The sequence below is a fragment of the Salvelinus sp. IW2-2015 genome, linkage group LG34, assembly GCF_002910315.2.
Source record: "Salvelinus sp. IW2-2015 linkage group LG34, ASM291031v2, whole genome shotgun sequence".
NCBI classification, from domain to species: domain Eukaryota; kingdom Metazoa; phylum Chordata; class Actinopteri; order Salmoniformes; family Salmonidae; genus Salvelinus; species Salvelinus sp. IW2-2015.
The window spans coordinates 3,981,671-4,006,093 of record NC_036873.1 but is presented as its reverse complement, the minus strand read 5'-3'; the positions used below and the strand labels follow the sequence as shown (position 1 = coordinate 4,006,093).

The 24,423-nt window shown below is 42.1% G+C and overlaps 3 protein-coding genes across 6 annotated transcripts in view; 2 read left to right on the top strand and 1 right to left on the bottom strand.

Moving 5' to 3' along the window:
• LOC112067939 (zinc finger protein 768-like) overlaps nt 1-9,002 on the top strand; it is a 30,198-nt gene extending 21,196 nt beyond the window's left edge. The window contains exons 5-7 of the mRNA XM_024134859.2: nt 2,729-2,840; nt 3,059-3,168; nt 6,505-9,002. Coding sequence (XP_023990627.2) covers nt 2,729-2,840; nt 3,059-3,168; nt 6,505-7,434 — 1,152 coding nt within the window. The 3' untranslated portion in view covers nt 7,435-9,002. The remainder of the gene's footprint in view (nt 1-2,728; nt 2,841-3,058; nt 3,169-6,504) is intronic.
• Nucleotides 1-24,423, bottom strand: part of LOC112067942 (uncharacterized) — a 539,689-nt gene that overhangs the window by 297,729 nt on the left and 217,537 nt on the right. The gene's annotated exons all lie outside the window — the stretch shown is intronic.
• LOC111958455 (uncharacterized) overlaps nt 1-24,423 on the top strand; it is a 320,242-nt gene that overhangs the window by 238,212 nt on the left and 57,607 nt on the right. The window lies entirely within an intron of this gene.

Sequence of the window (24,423 nt, the reverse complement as noted above, 5' to 3'; positions counted from 1 at the left end):
CTTTTGCGGCCATATATTTTAACATTGAGCCTCTCTCTGGTGGGCAGTTCTCAATGATAAACTCTATAGCGCAGCACTCAAGGGGCTAGATATTCTAGCTCTCCCCTTAGACTTTGCCGGTGACATGGTGTCCATGAGTGACAGAACACTGAGCCAATCACGATGCAAGCGTCGTATTTTCTGCTGCTTGCCCCACACACAGAAAGCCACTGAGCTAGGCTGAAACACCTGCATTTTGGAGCTGCCTTACTCAAGAAAACAAAATAACCGCGAGCATTGCCCAATATAACATGTAGAAAAATAAACGGACCGTTGAGCTCAACATACTGAGACTTTAGCTTGTGCTTACTAGTACAGTGCCTTGCAAAAGTATTCCCCCCTTGGCGTTTTTCCTTATTTGATGTATTACAACCTGTAATTTAAATCGATTTTTATTTGGATTTCATGTAATGGACATGCACAAAATAGTCCAAATTGGTSAAGTGAAATGAAAAAAATAACTTGTTTCAAAAAAGTATAAAAAACTGAAAAGTGGAGCGTGAAAGCCACTGTATTCTTGAACAGCACTGCCACTGCCCTTGCTTTGGCTGAGTAAGATGTTAAATGTATTTCTCCATCCCAATCTTTTTAAATTTCTTCCATGTCTTGTCCCATTAAATTAGTTTCTTGCAACAGGGCTATGACCAATGTTCCCTCAAAAAATGTTGGGCACTGAGCAAATTTCAGGTCTGCTGAGCGCAAGCTTGAGCATAAAAAATTCTGTGCAATTTCCAGCACGCCGGTACTCTGAACACTGAGGCTGTACCTGCTTTAAARGTTACAGTTTAACAGTGGCCATGTAGGCTACTGTGGCYATTTGATCATAATGTAGGCCTACCAGAGTGACCTACCATCAAAAACAATGGAGAAAATGCATCCCATAACATTTTAACATGTTAATAGCTATTCTATCATTCAGCCTACAGTAGCAGCCAACATGTGGTGTTCAATGCCTACATTCCGTGAGACTTAAAAAAAACATGCACGGCCTGACATTAACCTGTTTATCCACTTGTCCTTCAGACAAGGAGGTGACTGAAAATGTTCYGTTTGATGCAAGAAACCACTTTACAMAATAAAAAGCATTATTATTCYCATACTATTATTAGAGAATCACACAAACGATGCTACCCTCTGCTTAGCTTATTAGGGCTCCCGAGTGGCGCAGCGGTCTAAGGCAMTGCATCTCAGTGCTAGAGGCGTCACTACAGACCCTGGCTCGATTCCAGGCTGTATCACAACCGGCCGCGATTGGAGTCCCATAGGGCGGCGCACAATTGGCCCAGTGTCGTCCGGGTTAGTCTTGGGGAGCTGCTGGACGTGCAGCTGAGGGAACATTAGCTATGACACATTTTAATTTATTTAGGTAAAATATTTGTTTCCTTTTAATGCGATGTGCCATAGACTTCACATTCCATGAAATTATGTTCAATTCAGAAAATGAAATCTGTGGACTGGCCATGAAAATATATATATATACACACACGTCTAGAAAATTCATGACTGTAGTACCATAGGATGAACCATAGAGTGGACTCTCATTCCGCGTTACAAACAACTCGGAACTGGGAACTCGGAAATCTCAGACTTCCCACTTCAGTGCGTCCAAAACAATTGGGAACTCTGGGGGGAAAAAACAAGCTCCGACTGGGAAAAATCGATTTGAACGGTCATCCAACCACAAATTCCAACTGGGGTCTCTTTCAAGAGCTCAGACTTNATTTTAATTTATTTAGGTAAAATATTTGTTTCCTTTTAATGCGATGTGCCATAGACTTCACATTCCATGAAATTATGTTCAATTCAGAAAATGAAATCTGTGGACTGGCCATGAAAATATATATATATACACACACGTCTAGAAAATTCATGACTGTAGTACCATAGGATGAACCATAGAGTGGACTCTCATTCCGCGTTACAAACAACTCGGAACTGGGAACTCGGAAATCTCAGACTTCCCACTTCAGTGCGTCCAAAACAATTGGGAACTCTGGGGGGAAAAAACAAGCTCCGACTGGGAAAAATCGATTTGAACGGTCATCCAACCACAAATTCCAACTGGGGTCTCTTTCAAGAGCTCAGACTTTCCGATCTGAAGATCACCAATGTCATGATTTGACTTCATATTTTTTCGAGTTCCCAATTGTTTTGAATGTGGCATCAGAGTCGGAGTGATATAGGATCAGTTTTTCCTTTAAGATAATAATGAATAAGATTAGTTGGAAAGATCCTAGATCAGCACTCCTACTCCCAGACTCTTTGTGAATAAGGACCCAGGTCTTKATTGATTTTGTATTAAGTGTGGTACCCTGCCTTTGAATTATCAAACCATTAAAGGGAAGTTAGAKGTAATTTTGTGAACCAGTGCTAACTAGCTTAGCGGCAAACACTGGAAGTCTTCGGGCACAGCTAGCAAGCTAGTTAGCATTGGTTCGCTGAATACCTCTTAACTGCCTGCATACTGGACACASAGACAATAATGGTATCCACGAGTTCATCTGATTCATCTCTTTAAAGAGTGTCAWGTAATCAAATCAACTAACAGGTTTGCATCGTATCAAGTCAACTAACATGTTTGCATAGTACTCATGGCAATCCCTCATTGCTCAATCAGAAGATKCTCYAYAGCAGGGTGCTCATATCAGATKTATTGATCCAACATCCTCTCACTCTGTATCTCTTACAGTCAGTAGACATGGAGRATGGGAAGCCTGATCTGCTGATAGTCAAAGTGGAGACAATAGAAGACGAACCAGAGAACATTGATCTGCTGAGTGGACTAAAAATGGGGGAGCAAGGTAAGGGAGAAATACATATAGCCTACATACAGTAATAGATCTTCAATTGGAATAGTGATGCACCTGGCTATTATTTTCTTCATTTATAAAATAAAATCAATACAAYTTATGTTTACACACATCATTTATGTACTTGACCAGGACATTGACTCAAACTCCATATTTAGAGTTTTCTCTGCCATGTTTGTAAATGTCTATTTTGTAACCTCTTCCTGCAGGTGGTTGGCTGGAGCCTAACAAGGGAGACTGGGCAGCCATCTTGGAATCCCAGATGGGCGCAGCCAAGGGCCCAGGGGACCACATCACTGAGCAGAGCGAGATAGTGGAGGTCAGTGGATGGTACAGCGTCCTCAACTCTGGGCTGGGGAACAACACTATTAGTCACAACCCCAAAACATATTCCTAGTAGTCTACACACAATACCCCATAATGCCAAAGTGAAACAGGTTTTTAGAAATCTTTGTAAATTTAATACAAATAAAAACATACCTTATTTATATAAGTATTCAAACCCTTTGCTATTAGACTCGAAATTGAGCTCAGGTGCATTCTGTTGCCATTAATCATCCTTGATGTTTCTACTTCATTGGAGTCCACCTGTGGTAAATTCAATTGATTGGACATGATTTGGAAAGGCACACACCTGTCTAGATAAGGTCCCACAGTTGACAGTGCATGTCAGAGCAAAAACCAAGCCATGAGGTAGAAGGAATTGTCCGTAGAGCTCCAAGACAGGAATGTGTCTAGGCACAGATCTGGGGAAGGGTATCAAAACATTTCTGCAGCATTGAAGGTCACCAAGAACACAGTGGCCTCCATCATTCTTAAATGCAAGAAGTTTGGAACCACCAAGACTCTTCCTAGAGCTGGCCGCCCGGCCAAACTGAGCAATTGGAGGAGAAGGGCCTTGGTCTGGGAGGTGACCAAGAGCCCTATGGTCACTCTGACAGAGTTCTAGAGTTCCCTCTGTGGAGATGAGAGAACCTTCCAGAGGGACAACCATCTCTGCATTACTCCACCAATCAGGCCTTTTATGGTAGAGTGGCGACGTAAGCCACTCCTCAGTAAAAGGCACATGACAGCCCGCTTGGAGTTTGCCAAAAAGCCACCTACAGACTCTGACCATAAGAAACAAGAATCTCTGGTCTGATGAAACCAAGATTCAACTCTTTGGCCTCAATGCCAAGAGTCACGTCTGGAGGAAACCTGGCACCATCCCTACGGTGAAGCATGGTGGTGGCAGCATCATGCTGTGGGGATGTTTTTCAGCGGCAGTGACTGGGAGACTATTCAGGATCGAGGGAAAGATGAACAGAGCAAAGTACAGAGAGATCCTTGATGAAAACCTGCTCCAGAGCGCTCAGGACCTCAGACTGGGTCGACGATTCACCTTCCAACAGGACAACGACCCTAAGCACATAGCCACTCCTGCGTTGCCTTGGCTTCGGGACAAGTCTCTGAATGTCCTTGAGTGGTCCAGCCAGAGCCCGGACTTGAACCGATCTAAAATAGCTGTGCAGCGATGCTCCCCATCCAACCTGATTTAAGTTGACTGTGCCTTTAAACAGCTTGGAAAGTTCCAGAAAATGATGTAATGGCATTAGAAGCTTCTGATAGGCTAATTGACATAATTTGAGTCAATTGGAGGTGTGCCTGTGGATGTATTTCAAGGCCTACCTTCAAACTCAGTGTCTCTYTGCTTGACATCATAGGAAAATCAAAAGAAATCAGCCAAGACCTCATAAAAATAATTGTAGACCTCTACAAGTCTGGTTCATCCTTGGGAGCAATTTCCAAACGCCTGAAGGTACCACGTTCATATGTACAAAGAATAGTATGCAAGTATAAACACCATGGGACCACACAGCCGTCACCCACTCAGGAAGGAGACGCGTTCTGTCTCCTAGAGATGAACGTACTTTGGTGCAAAAAGTGCAAATCAATCCCAGAACAGCAGCAAAGGACCTTGTGAAGATGCTGGAGGAAACAGGCACAAAAGTATCTATATCCACAGTCAAACAAGCCCTATATCRACATAACCTAAAAGGCCTCTCGGCAAGGAAGAAGCCACTGCTCCAAAACCGCCATAAAAAAGCCAGACTACAGTTTGCAACTGCACATGGGGACAAAGATCATACTTTTTGGAGAAWTGTCCTCTGGTCTGATGAAACAAAAATAAAACTGTTTGGCCATAATGACCATCGTTACGTTTGGAGGAAAAAGGAGGCTTGCAAGCCGAAGAACACCATCCCAACCGTGAAGCACGGGGGTGGCAGCATCATGTTGTGGGGGTGTTAAGCTGCCACCTGTGCGGGGACAGTTTTTCCGACTTGTTCAACCTGGAGGCACCAGAGGGTCCACACGGGAGACACCCTACAGCTGCCCCCAATCTGAGAATAGGTTCCCCCACCAACACCAGCTGAAGATGCACCTGAAGGTCCACACTGGAGAGAGACCGTTTGCCTGTACTCACTGCAGGAAGAGGTTCTCAGAGGAGCTACCTCAGGATACACCAGCAGAAAATGCACACSGCCCATGTATAGAGTATAGTGACATGTAATGTAGTACTAGTTAGTTAATTCTGTTCATTTTGGATGTAGAGAGAACTGGATGAGAAGAACTGAGGAAAGAATGAGTATGATGAGGCAGARTAGATGATAAGGTGATGGTTGGTGTGATGGTGTCTGTAAAAATGCTTCACTAATGAAAAGTGACACTGTGTGTCCCTATAGGTTGATACTTTTACAATGGGGAAATGATCATGCCTTAAAGGCTCAGTGCAATCAAAAATGTGAGATATTTAGATATATTTTCTCACTGAGGTTAGAATAATACTTTGAAATTGGGAAAATTATAATACCCTTTTAGTGTAGGAGCTGTTTTGGTGGGATAGAGTTTTGGACTGCCTAGTGACAGCACCAGGTGGTAAGTTAGTGTATAGACCAATAAGAGAGCGCCAACCTCTCTGCCAACAACAGCTAGTTTTCAGTTTTCCCCTCGCCCCTCCCAGACAGTCCTAGTTCAATTCTGCCTTGAGAAATTGCTCTTTGCTAAGAAGCTATTTTTGTTCTTTTTGACCTTTTGAAACAATCCAAGTAAGGTACTAGTTGTTAACCAGAATGATTAGATACTGAGATAAAAACGGCTGCATTGGACCTTTAATTAATGTTCACAGGACATAAAAGTAGTGAAGCTGTGTGTAATGTCATGTTGAACCTTTTCCAAAGTATTCTAAATTAATTTTATCAAAGGGAGTTACCAGTTTACGGAAGTGTTACCATAGTGAGAAAAGTTATTCTACTTCACATCGATTCGTATCGTTTTGTGTAATAAAAGTACAACATTTGTGAGTGTATGACCATTTTGTTGAAATTAAATACAAAATTGATTCTGTGCTGACTGACTTGGTTATTTTTGTATTATTGCGGGACTGAGTTTCTCTTATCTCAGTCGAACCAAAACATTATACTTAATTCTTGAATCAACACGTGACATTTTTTTTATAGTAAACTTGAATGGCTCCATATTGTTAGGTACTTAAATCACAGTATTAAAGATGGGCTTGACTGTGGTTAACATTTTATAATATCATGTTTCTGTGTGTACAGCAAAGAGTTTCTTATATAAACCGTTATATGTTCTTCTGTTCAATTTGTGTTTACAGTCTGCAGTCCATGAGGACCTGCTGATGTCCGGTGTTGCTGACGGGAGAGCTGGGCCTCTGAGGTGGCTGGTCACAAACCCTGGCCCCGGATCAGGACCCTGGTTCAGTGAGCCGTCACTCTTCCTTCCCGAGTCGCAACTAGGACCAAACCAAGAGGGACAGAGACTCCACCACCACACAGAACACAACCAGTGGACAGGTGGACTGAACAACCTGAGTCCTGGTGGTCATCAGAAAGACAGAGGCTCCAGTCAGGGATACAGTCTGCAGCCCAGACCCTTCTCTTCACAGTCTCRGTGTAGGGATGGAGCAGGGCCTGGGGCTGATAGAGATAGACCCTCCTGTTCCTATGATACAAACACCACAGTATCCATGATGAACAGAGCAGGTCACCCTGGGCTTCAGCCTTCACAGAGAGTGGTGGGAGATCCCCCTGGCGGTAGTCTATCAGGAAGTCTGTCTTCAGGGTCTCGTCTAATGCCTGGTGAATGGGTTCATGGGAAGCCTGGGTCCAGCCTTCCTCAGCTACCTCATGGTTACCACACAAATACAGACAGGGTCAGGATGGACRTTCACCACGAGAAGTACCTAGCCTATAACACAGCACACAATCCCAACAACATTCAAACAATGGCTAGAGGTCAAGGAGGGAGCTCAAAGACTAACCACCTGAGGGCGGTGGCTCCTGTTTCTACCTCCTCTGGTGTCATTGGGTCACAACCTGGGAGGCCAAGCATTAGGACGGACGCCGACAAGCCGTACGCCTGCCTCACGTGTGGGAAGCGTTTCGCTGAGGCGAACTATGTGAAGAAGCACCAGACTGTTCACACCAAGGAGAGGCCCTTTAAGTGTAAGCTGTGTTACAAGAGCTTCTCCTTCCAGAATAACCTTATCAGACATAGGAGTGTCCACAATGGGAAGAAATCATAGAAGTGTATGAGTTTTACGCAGGGGATATCTGGGAACCATTATTTAGCTGACATACACTACATGACCAGTATGTGGACACCCCTTCAAATTGGTGACAGGTGTTTACAATCGAGCACACAGACATGCAATCTCAAAAGACAAACATTGGCAGTAGAATGGCCCATACTGAAGAGCTCAGTGACCTGCAACATGGCACCATCATAGGATGCCTCCGTTCCAACAAGTCAGTTCATCACGTTTCTGCCCTGCTAGAGCTGCCCCGGGCAACTGTAAGTGCTGTTATTGTGAAGTGGAAATGTCTAGGAGCAACAAAAGCTCAGCCACGAAGTAGTAGGCCACACAAGCTCACAGAATGGGACCGGCGAGTGCTGAAGATCATAGCTCATAAAAATTGTCTGTCCTCTGTTGCAACACTCACTACCGAGTTCCAAACTGCCCCTGGAAGGAACGTCGGCACAAAAACTGTTCATCTGGAGCTTCATGAAAAGAGTGTCCATGGCTGAGCAGCCGCACACAAGCCTAAGATCACTATGCGCAATGCCAAGCGTCGGCTGGAGGGGTGTAAAGCTCGCCGCCATTGGACTCTGGAGCAGTGGAAATGCGTTCTCTGGAGTGATGAATCTGGCAGTCCAATGGATGAATCTGTGTTTTGCGGATGCAGGGAGAACGCTACCTGCCCGAATGCAGAGTGCCCACTGTAAAGTCTGGTGGAGGAGGAATAATGGTCTGGGTCTGTTTATGGTTTGGGCTCCTTAGTTCCAGTGAAGGGAAATCTTAACACTACAGCATGCAATGGCATTCTAGACAATTATGTGCTTTGTGGCAACAGTTTGTGGAAGGCTCTTTCCTGTTTCAGCATTACAATGCCCCTGTGCACAAAGCGAGGTCCATACAGAAATGGTTTGTCAAGATTGGTGTGGAAGAACTTGACTGGCCTGACAGATCCCTGACCTCAACACCTTCGGGATGAATTGGAACACCGATTGCGAGCCAGGCCTAATTGCCCAACATAGGTGCAGGACCTCACTAATGCTTTTGTGGCTGAATGGAAGCCAGTCCCTGCAGCAATGTCCCAACATCTAGTGGAAAAGCCTTCCCAGGRGAGTGGAAGCTGTTATAGCAGCAAAGGGGGGGACCAATTCCATATTGATGCCCATGATTTTGGAATGAGATGTTCAACGAGCAGTTGTCCACATACTTTTGGTCATTTAGTGTATTATAGTTATGTGTAGTGTATTGGGGTAAGAGGGTTTTTTGGATTACTAGGTCCTCGTTTGAGCATCTGGGTACGCTCATATTCTTACATGATACAGACTTGTTTGGTGTGCTAGCATAGCCAAAACACTGTCATTGAAGTGTAACACTACATGTCCCCTCTGAATCTGGTTTTGCCTATGTTCTATTCATAACAAATGTCCCCCCCCCCAACATTATTCGGCATAATCAGGTGGTACCTGTTCCTTTATGTACTAAAAAATAGGTGATCAAATCTGTTAATAAATGAGAAATCATGTTGTCATGCCCTTTTTATTTGCCTGTGTATCATTTAGAATAAAAAATKGCCTCAGTTTCCTTGGCTTCCTTCGAACCTATAGGTTTCTGTCCTTGACACTGATGGGATCTAACAACAACAACAAAAAATTGGTGGGATGCATGCCAGCAAAGCCACTACACAACACTAAACAATACATTCATTGCACTATAACGGTGATAAACAGTGACAAGCGGTGCCCACAAACTGTTAGGGCCTACATAAAGCTGTACCAACAGCAGAGTCCCAACAGCAGTCCCAACACCTTACCACTGCTACACCTGGCTATCAKCTGAGCCTTGTCTGGCAACGAAAACAGTTCATTCAACCTCATTTACTGCCTTTAAAAAAAACAGCTGATATGGATGACGTGGTTTCAACTGAGATGTACAAACACTGACATAAGGGGATTTCAATTAAGACATTAATGAGCGAGCTAGGACGGATGTAGTCAATATAACTATTTGTTCAGCACTTTTGAAATGTACAGTGACAGAATTCTGAACATGKGCCGTTCTTACAGTGTTCTCCCTGTACACCAAGTCAGAACTGTAGGATAAATAAAGGGCATATAAGCAGACAATGAAAGCTCTTACAATATTCAATGATTACATTTCTCTAAAACAGGTTATAGGGTACATGTGCACCACCAAGTCAAAACAGTAGACGAAATTAAGAGGTGAAAATAGAAAAAGTTATTAGGGTGAGGCATATGGGCTACTAACAGCTTACTACACAACATACACTTAGTATTACTTTCTTAGCTACAGTATACATATCTCCCTGGCATATTACATAATTTATGCAGCAGCATCTCACTTGGACAGGAAGGTGGCGGTCTTTCATGGGCAAATTTTGTCAAAGTCTGTGATTCTCTGGATTTATGGTGCTTTCAAGACAACTGGGAACTCTGAAAAAAACATGGTTGAATCATGATGACGTCAGTGATCTTCAGGTCGTAGCTCTAAAAAGAGACCTGAGTTCCGACAATTGGGACCACACACCCACTCCACTGAATAGCAGGCTAGTGATTCCTTTGCAGTGCTTGCAGATAGCCACTGATTCCTTCCAAACCACTCCTTTGCGATTTCCAACTTGTGTAATGTTTGTCCAAAGGCCGATGAGTACCGATACATTTTATCTATAATTTCTCTTCATATGACAAGGAGTAAAAAGGATTTGCCAGTAGATTGTCGAATTGATTCATGATGACTGCCAGCTAAGATTTTGATAGTATGATGTTGACATGATCAGTCCAATCAAAGCTACTGTAGATATAACGTGATTTGATGTCATTTTATTWGCGGCCAATGACCTTGAGCCTTCTTGGATGGGCACTTCTAATGTAACTCTATGGCAGCACCCAAGGGGCTTKAATTTTTTAGCTCTACCCTTAGATTTGGCGGTGACATAGTGTCCCCATGAGTGACATAACACTGAGCCAATCACGAAGCAACTAGAGAATATTACCAACCCCTACACTCTGTATTTTAAGCTGGCTTCCCCACCACCACAGAAAGCACTTAGCTAGACTGAAACACCTGCATTTGAGGTGACTTACACAAGAAAGAAAAAAAGAGACCATGTTTGTATGGATGCTTTATTAACTCAATGATTTTGTATAATATTTTACATTGTTTGCAAACTGATGTGACACGTGTTAATGCCAAAATAAAATGCAAAACAGGCAAAAAAATGTATTTACTTTTAGCTAAAAATGTGGGGCTCAAAACAGGTGGGGCTAAACATGCCATCATATCCCGTCTAAAATCAACATAACCCATAGCCGGATTTCTCATAACCGTGATACGAGTTTATCCGGGTTATTGTAAATGGGACGTGATGTTTATATGCGTCAACTCAAAAACAGAATACATTAGTATCTTCAATAATAATGGGATATTGCGTGTACATGGGTAGCGATAAATTTAACTATTTTGAGCAGAATAAATATGAGTAGCATATGCATAGCCATGGTAGTAATTGAAAGGGAACACTGGAGATTATGGGGAAATGCAGACCCAAGGTGAGGACACAACGGTTTACCTGACACAAGACTGAATCCAAATATTACACTAGATTTTATGTGCATTTTACATTTACTGTACTTTTTGCAGCATCTGTCTAATGAAATCTTATGACTCAAGGAAAGAGCTTTCAATTATGATTTTTTTTTTTTGTTGTTGCTCGCCTTGCTTTGCCATTGAGTAATTTAAACTTGGAACACAGCTCTAAATCCCCACCATCACATCACTGTTGTTTACTCAATCCAAGAACGGTCCATTACAGATCGCAATCTGGGTCAGGTGGGCATAACTTGAAAGCTTATCCTATTGCCAAAAATACCTAGGTAAATTATAAAATACTGTAGGCTTTTCACAAGGCATAACACAAGGCCTGGTGAAGTGTTAAATTAAGTGTGTTTTGTCTTTATAGATCTTCAGATGGGCCAAGGATCCGACATTCACCGATATGTCACAATAAACGCAAAGACCTGATACTGATCCTGGTTTCCAGTGCAGAAATGGCTGTTTATATAATCTCATTACATCTTAAAGATGCCTAATTTGGAGTTGCCGAAACGGCGCCACGGCCTTCCCACGTTTGTCTCATCCCATTTTATTTCCCCATCTTGTCACACATCGGACTTGGATAAGTGGTGTAGTGCTATTAAGATGTTTAGAAGGCTTTTCAAAGAATGAGAATACATGACTTTTTTATTTAAGGTATCTGTAACCAACAGATGCATGTCTGTATTCCCAGTCATGTGAAATCCATAGATTAAGGCCTAATGAACCTACTTCAATTGACTGATTTCCTTATATGAACTGTAAYTCTGTAAAATATTTGAAATTGTTGCATGTTGCATTTATATTTTTGTTCAGTATATATGGAACAAGAATATAACGCAACATACAAACATTTCTAARATTTTACTGAGTGACAGTTCGTAGAAGGAAATCAGTCAATTGAAATAAACGTCCTCTCACTGTCAACGTTTATTTTCAGCAAACTTAACAAGTGTAAATATCTGTATGAACATAACAAGATTCACGATTGAGACAAACTGAAGAAGTTCCATAGAAATGTAACTAACAGAAATKGAATAATGTGTCCCTGAACAAAAGGGGGTCAAAATCAAAAGTAACAGTCAGTATCTGGTGTGGCCACCAGCTGCATTAAGTACTGCAGTGCATCTCCTCATGGAATGCACCAGATTTGCCAATTCTTGCTGTGAGATGTTAGCCCACTCTTCCACCAAGGCACCTGCAAGTTCCCGGACATTTATGGGGGGAATGGCCTGCGCTCACGCTCCGATCAACAGGGTCCCAGACGTGCTCAATGGGATTGAGATCCGGACTCTTCGCTGGTCATGGCAGAACACTGCATTCCTGTCTTGCAGGAATACGCACAGAACGAGCAGTATGACTGATGGCATTGTCATGCTGGAGGGTCATGTCAGGATGAGCCTGCAGGAAGGGTACCACATGAGGGAGGAGGATGTCTTCCCTGTAATGCACAGCGTTGAGATTGCTTAATGACAACAGCTCAGTCCGATGATGCTGTGACACACTGCCCCAGACATGACGGACCTCCACCTCCAAATCGATCCGCTCAGATCCCGCTCATTCTTCGACGTAAACGCGAATCCGACACATCAACCAATCGCAACAGACTCGTCACGTAGCACGAGTCAGCGAAGAGCACAGTCCTGTCTGGTCCAGCGACGGTGGGTTTGTGCCCATAGGCGACGTTGTTGCCAGTGATATCTGGAGAGGTCCTGCTTACAACAGGCCTACAAGCCTCAGTCCAGCCTCTCTCAGCCTATTGCGGACAGTCTGAGCACTGATGGAGGGATTGTGCGTTCCTGGCGTAATCGGGCAATTGTTGTTGCCATCCTGTACTGTCCCGCAGGTGTGATTGTTCGGATGTACTGATCCTTTGCAGGTGTTGTTACACGTGGTCTGCCACTGCGAGGACGATCAGCTGTCCGTCCTGTCTCCTGAATCGCTGTCTTAGGCATCTACACAGTACAGACATTACAATTTATTGCCCTGGCCACATCTGCAGTCATCAGCTCTCTGCAGTGCTAAGGCACGTCTCTGCAGATGAGCAGGACCTGGGCATTATTTTTTGGTGTTTTTCAGAGTCAGTAGAAAGGTTTCTTTGGTGTCCTAAGTTTTACTAACTGTGCTTAATTCCTATTTCCTAATCTGTAAATGTTAGTGTCTTAATGACCTTTCCACGGTGCATGTTCATTAATTGTTTCTGGTTCATTGAACAAGCAGGGGAAACAGTGTTTAACCTCTCTGGTACAAGTGGGACGGTAGCGTCCCACTCGACAACAGCAGTGAAATTGCAGGGCGCCAAATTCAAAACAAAGAAATCCCATAATTAAAATTCCTCAAACATACAAGTATTATACACATTTTAAAGATAAACGTCTTGTAAATCCACCACAGTGTCCGATTTCAAAAAGGCTTTACTGCGAAAGCACACCATGCGATTATGTTAGGTCAGCACCTAGTCACAGAAAACCATACAGCCATTTTCCAGCCAAGGGAGAGTCACAAATGTCAGAATAAGCGATTCAATTAATCACTAACCTTTGATGATCTTCATCAGATGGCATCATAGGACTTCATGTTACACAATACATGTAGTCTCCCGGGTGGGCAGTGGTCTAGGGCACTGCATCGCAGTGCTAGCTGCGCACCAGAGTCTCTGGTTCGCGCCAGGCTCTGTCGCAGCCGGCCGCAACCGGGAGATCCGTGGGGCGAGCACAATTGGATAGCGTCGTCCGGGTTAGGGAGGGTTTGGCCGGTAGGGAGGGTTTGGCGGTAGGGATATCTTTGTCTCAGTATGTAAAAAATAAATAAAATAAAAATATAATAATAATAATGTAAAATGTATGCACTCTACTGTAAGTCGCTCTGGATAAGAGCGTCTGCTAAATGACTAAAATGTAAAAATGTATGTATGTTTTGTTTGATAAAGTTCATATTTATATCCAAAAATCTCAGTTTACATTGGCGTGTTATGTTCAGAAATGCATTGTCTCAAACAAACCATCGGTGAAAGTGCAGAGAGCCACATCAAATTACAGAAATACTCATCATAAACATTGATCTAAGATACAAGTGTTTAAAACTCTACTTCATCCCCCTCGGATCCGGGATCTCCTCATCAAAAAAGCTGACTAGCATAGCCTAGCCTAACAGGACAGGGATATCATATAATATAATTTTCATGAATCACAAGTCCAATACAGCAAATGAAAGATAAACATCTTGTGAATCCAGCCATCATTTCCGATTTTAAAATGTTTTACAGCGAAAACACAATATGTATTTCTATTAGCTAACCACAATAGCAAAACACACAACCCGATATTTTCACCATGTTTCACACGCATAGGTAGCTTTCACAAAACGACAAAATAGAGAAATAAATTAGTTTAAACAAGAAACAACTTCATCAGATGACAGTCTTATAAATGTTATACAATACATTTATGTTTTGTTCGAAAATGTGGCATATTTATTTTTTTAACTGCATTTCCTATTATTTACTCAATGAAACAATTTGATTGGAACATAATCTAGTGATCTACAAATAGTATATCAAGAAGTAATGAGAAGTGTTTCTTACATCCATGCCAATTCTAGACAGTGTCAAAACTGTAAATTAGTGTATAGTATACAGTTGAGCATTGCAGTAGCTAACGACCTATTTTCCCCTAATCACTCTCAGGTGAAGTAAATCTCACTGGAGGACACAGGAGCTTTGTGAAGCCAGCGGGACACAWTACATGGAGAGATGACCAACCAATCACTGTTGATGAGGGRAGTGGRACCTCAACCCAGCACATTATCGGGATAGAGGTTAGTTGAATAATGTTGCATAAAAAATGTGTTACTTTTGTAATCAAATGTGGCCTGTTTATTTCAGAAAGGCTCCACTCAGCTAWTCACTTGCTTGCATCCTAATTTATATGCCATAGGGGAGCTTGTGTTGTGAGACTTCCCCATGACATTGTTATCCAATTCTGCTCATGTACCGATAATAACCTCCTCTATTCTTGTGTCAGGCTGTAGATGCAGAGGCTGCAGGTCCTGGAGTCAAGCAGGAGAGGWCTGAAGGAGAGGTGGAACCACGGCAAAGCAGAGACATCCAGACTGGTRTGGCTGGAGCACCCCCTGTAGCCACGGAGGACCCCACCATCGCCCCAACGCTGCCCAGGACCCGATGCAGCATCACAGAGGTCAGKGGAATGTCGAAAGCCACCCCAAAGTCAGAGACAGACACAGAGACTTYAACTGTAACACACAGGCTCTTACACAAAGAATCTGACCACAGATCAGACCCAGAGAGACTGGGGCCACTTTGCTGTCCTCCTGCTCCCGGCTYAGAGTACTTACCGGTATTTCATCAGAGCCAGAGGACGGTTCATTTCCATAGTGATCGTGACGTGCTAGTCACTGGGGTTGATMTGTCTTATTCTTACACTACAGAGATGGACCCTGGCAACATATCCTTGGGTTTAGAGACACAGACTGATCTGTCTAGAGGGRACTGGAACCAGTACAGTAGTAGTGTRTACTCTGAARGKTGCCWAGATAAGAAAGGAGAGGTTATAGTGGTAGATGAGGTGAAAGTGGAGGGCCATGCTCCTCCCACATGGAATGCAGATAATCACCTAGGAGACTGACACTTACAGGGCAAGCTCAGAGACAAATCAACATTTCATCACCCACTCCCCTTTACACGAGCCCAGGGATCGCAACCCAGGATCTAYGTCGATGGGGCCTCTCGATTCACATGGCCACGTCCTTTTCGATCAGGTATTGAACTCAACCGATAGAGCTAAAGCCCAGGTACCTAGCCTTTAACACTGCACACAATCCCAACAACACCCAAAACAATGGCTAGAGGTCAAGGAGGGAGCTCAAAGACTAACCACCTGAGGGTGGTGGCAGSTGCTTCTACCACCTATGGTGTCATTGGGTCACAACGTGSGTGGCTGAGTGTTCAGACAGAAGCCRACAAGCTGTACGCCTGCCCCACTTATAGGAAGCGCTTCGCTGAGGCGAACTATGTGAAGATGCACCAGACCGTTCACACCACGGAGAGGCCCTTCCAGTGCAAACTTTGTTACAAGAGCTTTTACTTCCTGACTAATCTTATCAGACATAGGCGTGTCCACAATGGGGAGAAATTATAGCAGTGTGGCTTAAGATGTACACAGGGGATATCTGGRCAACATTCTTTATCTGGCATATTAAAGTTATCATGTGAAGTCTTATGCAGGGAATAACATTAATACCTGCCAAATGTGGGTAGATTTAGGTATTGGCTGGTAAGAATGTCTATTTCACTAGCCACGTGGGTGGGTGGTCAATTTGCAGGGCTCTACAGTGTGAGCATTACATTCGCATTTGCAAATAAAAATAAGAGTAACAAGTCAAGTATGAGCACATGTGAAAGTTGTGATTTATAACAGAGAAATGCTGCAGTAGCTGTTTTCAACGTACTTCTGCCGTTTTGTTTCATAGCTGCTAATCGCAAAAATAAATAGGAATCTATATCCCACCTCGCGATGCAACACTGCCTGGAGTTGGAGCTTTGTGCACTGTTCTGATAGATTCATTTTTGGAGGCGCTGCGCACAGGCATAACAGTTGGTCTAATTTACTCTAAAGTCTACAAAGTGAGACTTTGTCCTCGTGTTTTGCTCACAATGTGGGTTGTTTTTCAATGTTAGTTTGAGTCTGCTGCTTTAACTGATAGCGAAGAGATGCTGTCAACTACTAGTCAGATCCAAAATCAGACAAAATCAGACACACATTTTGGTTAATAAGACTCGAGTCACAAAAAATTATGAAATTGAGCAATATATACCCACGAATACATTTTTTGTTTTAGAATCATTAAGCACGGTCATCTGTTATTTTGTGTTTGTTGACGTAATTATGGCGAAAAAATATTTTGTCTGATAATAAYCTGAGTGGCTGGTAGATTTTTYCATCTACCTGCCACAATGCCTGGTTGACCAAAAAGTTAAGCCCTGGTCTTGGGGTAAGAGTGTAATTGACCACATACCCTTTGTTAACTTCTCATTTAAAAACAGGCTTATGTAAATAACTGTTTTTAGAGACAGTAAATCAAGGCTAGAACAAAGACAGTTGAATATTTACCTTACTGAGGTGATGTAGATGGAATAAAGTCATTATTATTTTTTGCTCTCAGCTTGAAAGATACTGATTATAGAAGACTTGAAGTAGTACTGTATTTCAAAGAATAGTGTGCATACCTTTTTCTTTTAACCTCTGAACTGTGACACCAAACAATAAGATACTTTCTCTTCAGTGTAATTGGAAGTGGGGGTGGATAGGCGAGATGGTGGAAGCGGATGTGGAACTTGAATCGGGTGGCRGTGGAAAAAAGGATGAGTGGAATATGTTCCGGGATTCCTCCGATGGCATTGAGGAGTACACCACCTCAGTCATTGGCTTCATCAATAAGTGCATCGATGACATCGTCCCCACAGTGACCGTACGTAAACATTGTTTTCATGTTTGATTGTGGTTTTAGYCCGAWATTCAGGGTGGGTGTGTTGTTTAATGTCGTTTCCTTCCTAAAGAGACACATAGGTCACTTCAGTGTTCAAACTAAAGTTGAAACATTACCTGACTATTTACATATTACAGATTACCATTTGGTCATATATTTGAAACCCAACCCATGCTTAATCCACTAAAATATGTTAAATTCAACGTAAAAGGTCTTAACAGCCCGGTTAATAGGAAAAGAGTATGTACATACCTTAAGAAATTAAAGGTTTTACAAGAAACCTCTTAGTCAATAAACACAATAAATGAAAGAGGGAATGGGTAGGACAAGTTTTTGCATCGTCTTTTAACTCCAAAGCAAGAGGAACTGCAATTTTGATAAGTAAACATCCCCTTCTGTGTTAGCAAAACCATGTCCGATCCCTCAGGCAGGTTTGTTTTGGTGCAGGGCCATATGTATTCGGAGTCTTGGACCCTATTGAATATTTATGCTATTATATATATATTTATAAATGGAGCACATAGATGGAGACTAAACTCTACACTCCTGAACACTCCTTTGTGCGTTCATCAAAGAGCAGATCAATATTTTTACTTAGACAAACACCCTCCGCTCCTGACAGTTTCATTCTTTGGGACGCATTGAAAGCCTCTGAGGGACAGATCATTGTCTATACTAAAGGGTTGAAGAGAAAACACGGTGCCGAGCTGAATGTCCTTTTATCTGAAATCTCAAAGCTAGAGAAAACCTACCAAAGAGGGCCGACTAAAGACCTATACAGGCTTTGGGTAAATAAAAAACTGAAATATAATACTCTGAACACGTATCAAGCTGAGGGCCATCGCTAAATCAAAACAGCGTTACTACGAGCTTGGAGAGAAAGCACACCAAGTGTTGGCATGGCAACTGAAAGCAGAGGAAAGTAAGAGGACAATTAATGCTATATAAACTCTTACTAACGAGATACCTTTCGACCCTACTGAATGATACTTAAGAAATATTATGAGGACCTCTATACTTCCCAATCAAGCGACAATCTATCAGAGATCGACTCTTTTCTCTCCTCTCTCAACCTCCCATGCCTGTCAGAGGTAGACCGAGAGCGCCTGAGTGAACAGTTCTCAGTAACTGAATTGTTGGAGGCCATTACATTTTTACCTTCTAATAAATCTCCTGGGGAGGATGGCTTCCCTCCAGAGTTCTATGAAGAATTTAAGGAGCTGTTGGTACCCTACCTTATGGAGGTACTTAAAAATCCAGGGAGAACAACTGCTTTCTGGAGTCTCTCTCAAACTGTGATTACAGTAATTCACAAGAAAGGGAAAAACACGCTAAAGTGCGCCTCCTATAGACCAATCTCTCTCCTTAAYACAGATTGTAAACTGGTCACCAAGATGCTATCTGAGAGACGGGAGTCATGTCTCCCCCTGTTGGTCAACCCAGATCAGACTGGCTTCATAATTAATAGATTGTCCTCCAATAATCTGTTTWWWAAAWATATAATTCACCTTGCTAACAAAAACAAAATACCCACTGTCGCAGTCTCCCTCGACACCGAAAAKGCCTTTGATAGGGTTGAATGKCCATATCTTTCGCATATTGGAAAAGTTTGGTATCAAATTGTATTAGTSACATGTGCCGAATACAACAGGCCTTACAGTGAAATRCTTACTTATGAGCCCCTAACCAACAATGCAGTACAAATAAGAATAAGAAATAAAAGTAACAAATAATTAAAGAGCAGCAGTAAAATAACAATAGCGAGGCTATATACAGTGGGTACCAGTACAGAGCCAATGTGCGGGGGCACCGGTTAGTCGAGGTAATATGTGCATGTAGATAGAGTTATTAAAGTGACTATGCATAGATAATAACAGAGAGTAGCAGCAGCGTAAAAGAGAGATGGAGGGAGGGGCAATGCAAATAGCCATTTGACTAGATGTTTAGGAGTCTTATGGCTAGAAGCTGTTTAGAAGCCTCTTGGACCGAGACTTGGCGCTCCGGTACCACTTGCCATGACTAGGGTGGCTGGAGTCTTTGACAATTTTTAGGGCCTTCCTTTGACACCGCCTGGTATAGAGGTCCTGGATGGCAGGAAGCATTAGGCGCCATGTTTGTAAATTTGAAAAACAAATCGCTCTACAAATCTCCTAAAGCTAGGATTGCTATCAATAGGATTACTTCCTCCTCTTTCCCTCTCTATAGGGGGAACAGACGAGGTTGCCCAATTGGCCCCCACCTCTTCGCCCTCACCATCGAACCGTTGGCTGAGGCCATTAGAACGTGCCCTGACATACATGGCTTTGAGGTGGGCCCCCATACCCATAAGTTATCACTTTTTGCAGACGACCTTATCTTATTTCTAACAAACCCAGAACATTCCCTCTCTCACTTACAGAACCTATTATAGTTCTGTATCTGGATATAAGGCCAATTTTGATAAAAGTGCAATTTTACCATCTGTCTTTGACCATCAAGCATAAGTTTCCTTTTAGATGGTCTCCTATGGGCTTCATATATTTGGGCATAATGGTGGATGGTAACCTGAACAACCTCTATAAACTCAATCTGGCCAGCTTGTTGCAAAAGGTGGAGGGTRACCTTTGTAAATGGATGGACTTACCTCTCTCTACTGGGTAGAATTAATGTAATTAAAATGAATGTCCTGCCCAGATTTCTATATTTGTTTCAATCTCTCCCCATCCCATGTGCCCAACGCATTCTTTTCCTCTCTCGACAAGCTGACCTGGCGGTTTATCTGGCACGGCAAAACCCCTAGGGTTAGCCTGGACAAACTGACCCTTAATTACGGTCAAGGGGGCTTAAACCTCCCCAATTTCAGAATGTATTACTGGGCTGCGCTGTCTAGATTTCTGTTTGATCCAGTTTAATTTCCTCCATCAGCTCTATATCGCCCCAACTAGATTGCACAAGTTCAACCCTGATATCTCCTCCCTGTGTTTTACATGTGGCTCAGATGAAGGAACATTCCTCCATTCCACTTGGCAGTGTTAAAAACTACACCGTTACTGGTAGGGGGTATGCAATACCATATTCTCAATTCATGGGGCTGTATTCCCTTTAGACCAGGAGGTCTGTCTACTGGGTAACTTTACTAATTCCAATCTTAGGCAAAGCCATACTATAAAGCTAACAGAAATATTGCTAGCGATTGCCAATAAATCTATTGCCTTGAAATGGTAATTGAATTCTTCCCTGCCAGTTGCAATGTGGCTATCGGAAGTTAGTAGTAGTATACAACTGGAGAAAATGACTTACTGCTTGAGGAATAAGKTGGAGACATTTTATAGAATTTGGCAACCTTTTATTGATTATATGGAGAATCTCCCCTCGCATCATATTGATTGCATCTCTATATAATACTCATGTAATGTTTCACACTTAATGTATAATATGTAGCTTACGGCAGGTATGATCCAATGTCTTTTTAATATGATAACTTTTTTGTATTCTTTGTTGTTGCACTTACATTGTCTGTCGTCTTGAAAGTTGCATCAATATGTTTTGACCATTACAGTTTACAATTCAGGGTTACTCCAAGCAGTTTATTCTCCTCAATTTACAAAATTTCCACATTAGTCATTACAAGATTTAGTTGAGGTTTAGGGTTTAGTGAATGATTTGTCCCAAATACAATGCTTTTAGTTTTTTAAATATTACTAAGTAATTTATTTGACACCCRTTCTGAAACTGACTGCAGCTCTTTAAGTGTTGCAGTAATTTCACTTGCTGTGGTAGCTGACATGTATAGTGTTGAGTCATCAGCATACATAGACACACAGGCTTTACTCAGAGCCAGTGGCAGGTCATTAGTAAAGATTGAAAAAAGTAAGGGGCCTATAAGTGTGCTGAAAATCTGTTGTTCATTTGTTTGCTTTGAAATAGCATTGTATCTGGTTAAACACAATTTTTTCAAAAAGTTTACTAAGGGTTGGTAACAGGCTGATTGGTCGGCCGTTTGAGCCAGTAAAGGGTGCTTTGTTATTTCTTGGTAGCGGAATGACTTTTGATTCCCTCCAGGCCTGAGGGCACACACTTTCCTGTAGGCTTAGATTGAAGAGGTGGAAATATCGTCCGCTATCATCCTCAGTAATTTTCCATCCAAGTTGTCAGACCCAGGTGGCTTGTCATTGTTGATAGACAACAATACTTTTTTCACCCCTTTCACACCCCTTCCATCACTTGTCTTTCATAATTTGGCCAGTTATGCATGGATGTGTAGGTTCAGAATTTGTTGTTGCCATTTCATGCCTAAATTTGCTAATCTTGCCAATGAAAACATAAACTAGTTGGCAATATCAGAGGGTTTTCTGATGAATGAGCCATCTGATTCAATGAAKGATGGAGCCGAGTTTGCCTTTGTGTCCAAAATGTAATTTAAGGCGGGCCAAAGCTTTTTACGATCATTCTTTATATAATTTCTTTGTTTCATAGTACAGTATCTTCTTTTTGTTCAGTTTAGTCACATGATTTCTCAATTTACATTTGCTAGCCAGACTTATTTGMCATTCTTTTTTTCTCAACCATACCATTTTTCAATTCCTCATCAATCCACAGGGATTTAACAATTTTTACAGTCATTCTCTTAGTGGGTGCATGCATATTAGTAACTGGAATAAAGAATTTCATAAATTTGTCAAATGCAGCTTCTGGTTGCTCCTCATTACATAGAGCGTTTTTCCTAACTTAATTCAATACATTTTATTGGAAACATTCTTAACATCGGGCATTCTGACGTAACACGTTTCATTGTAAACATAAAACACTGGGAAGCTCTCGCCATTCAAACTTTCCCGCCAGAGAAGCTCTTGCCATTCAAACTTCCCCGCCAGTTAATTGTGAACGATGTAGCCTATTTTATATTCAGCAAGCAAGAGCAAAGTACTTCTTTCCTAGTATGTATGTATGTACGTACATACATGTCAAAAGKTTGGACACACCTACTCATTCCAGGGTTTTTCTTTATTTTTACWATTTTCTASATTGAAGAATAATAGTGATGACAAACTATGAAATAACACATATGGAATCATGTGTGGGGGTGCTTTGCTGGTGGTACCGTCTGTGATTTATTTAGAATTCAAGGCACACTTAACCAGCATGGCTACCATCAGCATTCTGCAGCGATACGCCATCCCATCTGGTTTGCGCTTAGTGGAACTATAATTTGTTTTTCAACAGGACAATGACCCAACACACCTCCAGGCTGTTTAAGGGCTATTTGACCAAGAAGGAGAGTGATTGAGTGCTGCATCAGATGACCTGGTCTCCACAATCACCCGACCTCAACCCAATTGAGATGGTTTTGGGATGAGTTTTTGGACCGCAAGGTGAAGGAAAGGCAGCCAAACAGTGCTCAGCATATGTGGGAACTCCATCAAGACTGTTGGAAAAGCATTCCAGATGAAGCTGGTTGAGAGAATGCCAAGTGTGCAAAGCTGTCATCAAGGCAAAGGGTGGCTACTTTGAAGAATCTCAAATATAAACTATATTTTGATTTGTTTCACACTTTTTTGGTTACTACATGATTACATGTGGTATTTCATAGTTTTGATGTCTTCACTTATTTACAATCGTAAAAAAAGAATAAAAAATAATCGAATGAGAAGGTGTGTACAAACTTGACTGGTAATGTATACTGAAACAAATATGTAAAGTGTTTGTCCCATGTTTCATGAGCTGACATAATAACAACAGAAATGTTCCATATACACAAAAAGCGTATTTCTCTGAAATTTCCTGAACACAAATGTTTACATCCCTGTTGGTGAGCATTTCTCATTTGCCAAGATAATCCAGCCACCTGACAGATGTGGCATATCAAGATTAAACAGCATGATCATTACACAAGTGCACCTTGTGCTAGAGACAATAAAAGGCCACTAAAACGTGCAGTTTTGTCACACAATACAATGCCACAGATGTCTCATGTTTTGAGGGAGTGTGCAATTGGCATGCTGACTGCAGGAATGTCCACCAGAGCTGTGAATATCCAAATGAAATCCAGTGAATTTCTTAAAAATAAAAATGGTGAAACATTWAAAAAGTTACGTTTTTAGATTAAACTATAAAAAAGATTTATGTCACCAAATAGTTGATTAAAAYGCTGTTTTGCAATGAATGTTACAGTAGCCTCAACAGCACTCTGTAGGGTAGCACCACTGACCGCAACTGGAACCCACTAAGGTGTTTCAGATGCTAAGCTTATGGTCATTTTGCAGCAGTGTGTAGAATGGAGATACCGAGATGTGAAGTGTGCAGGAGAGCATGGGCCAAACGAATATGTACTATTGGTGGGGGAAAAACTTAATTATGGGGGTGCCCATGTTGCTGGGAATCAGAAGTGCCTGGTGCGAGAAAGACAGAAGGTGTCATATGTTGAGGCAGTGAAGAGAGTAGATAATTTTTTATTTCACCAGGTAGGCTAGTTGAGAACAAGTTCTCATTTACAACTGCCAAGATACCTGGCCAAGATAAACTAAAGCAGTGCAACACAAACAACAGAGTTACACATGGAATAAACAAACATAGTTAATAACACAATATAGAAAAAGTCTATATACAGTGTGTGCAAATGAGGTAAGATAAGGGAGGTAAGGCAATAAATAGGCCATAGTGGTGAAATAATTACAATTTAACAATTAAACACTGGAGTGATAGATGTGCAGAAGATGAATGTGCAAGTAGAGATACTGGGGTGCAAAGGAGCAACAAAATTAATAACAGTATGGGGATGAGGTAGTTGGATGGACTATTTACAGATGGGCTATGTACAGGTGCAGTGATCTGTGAGCTGCTCTGACAGCTGGTGCTTAAAGTTAGTGAGGGAGATATGGGTCTCCAGCTTCAGTGATTTTTGCAATT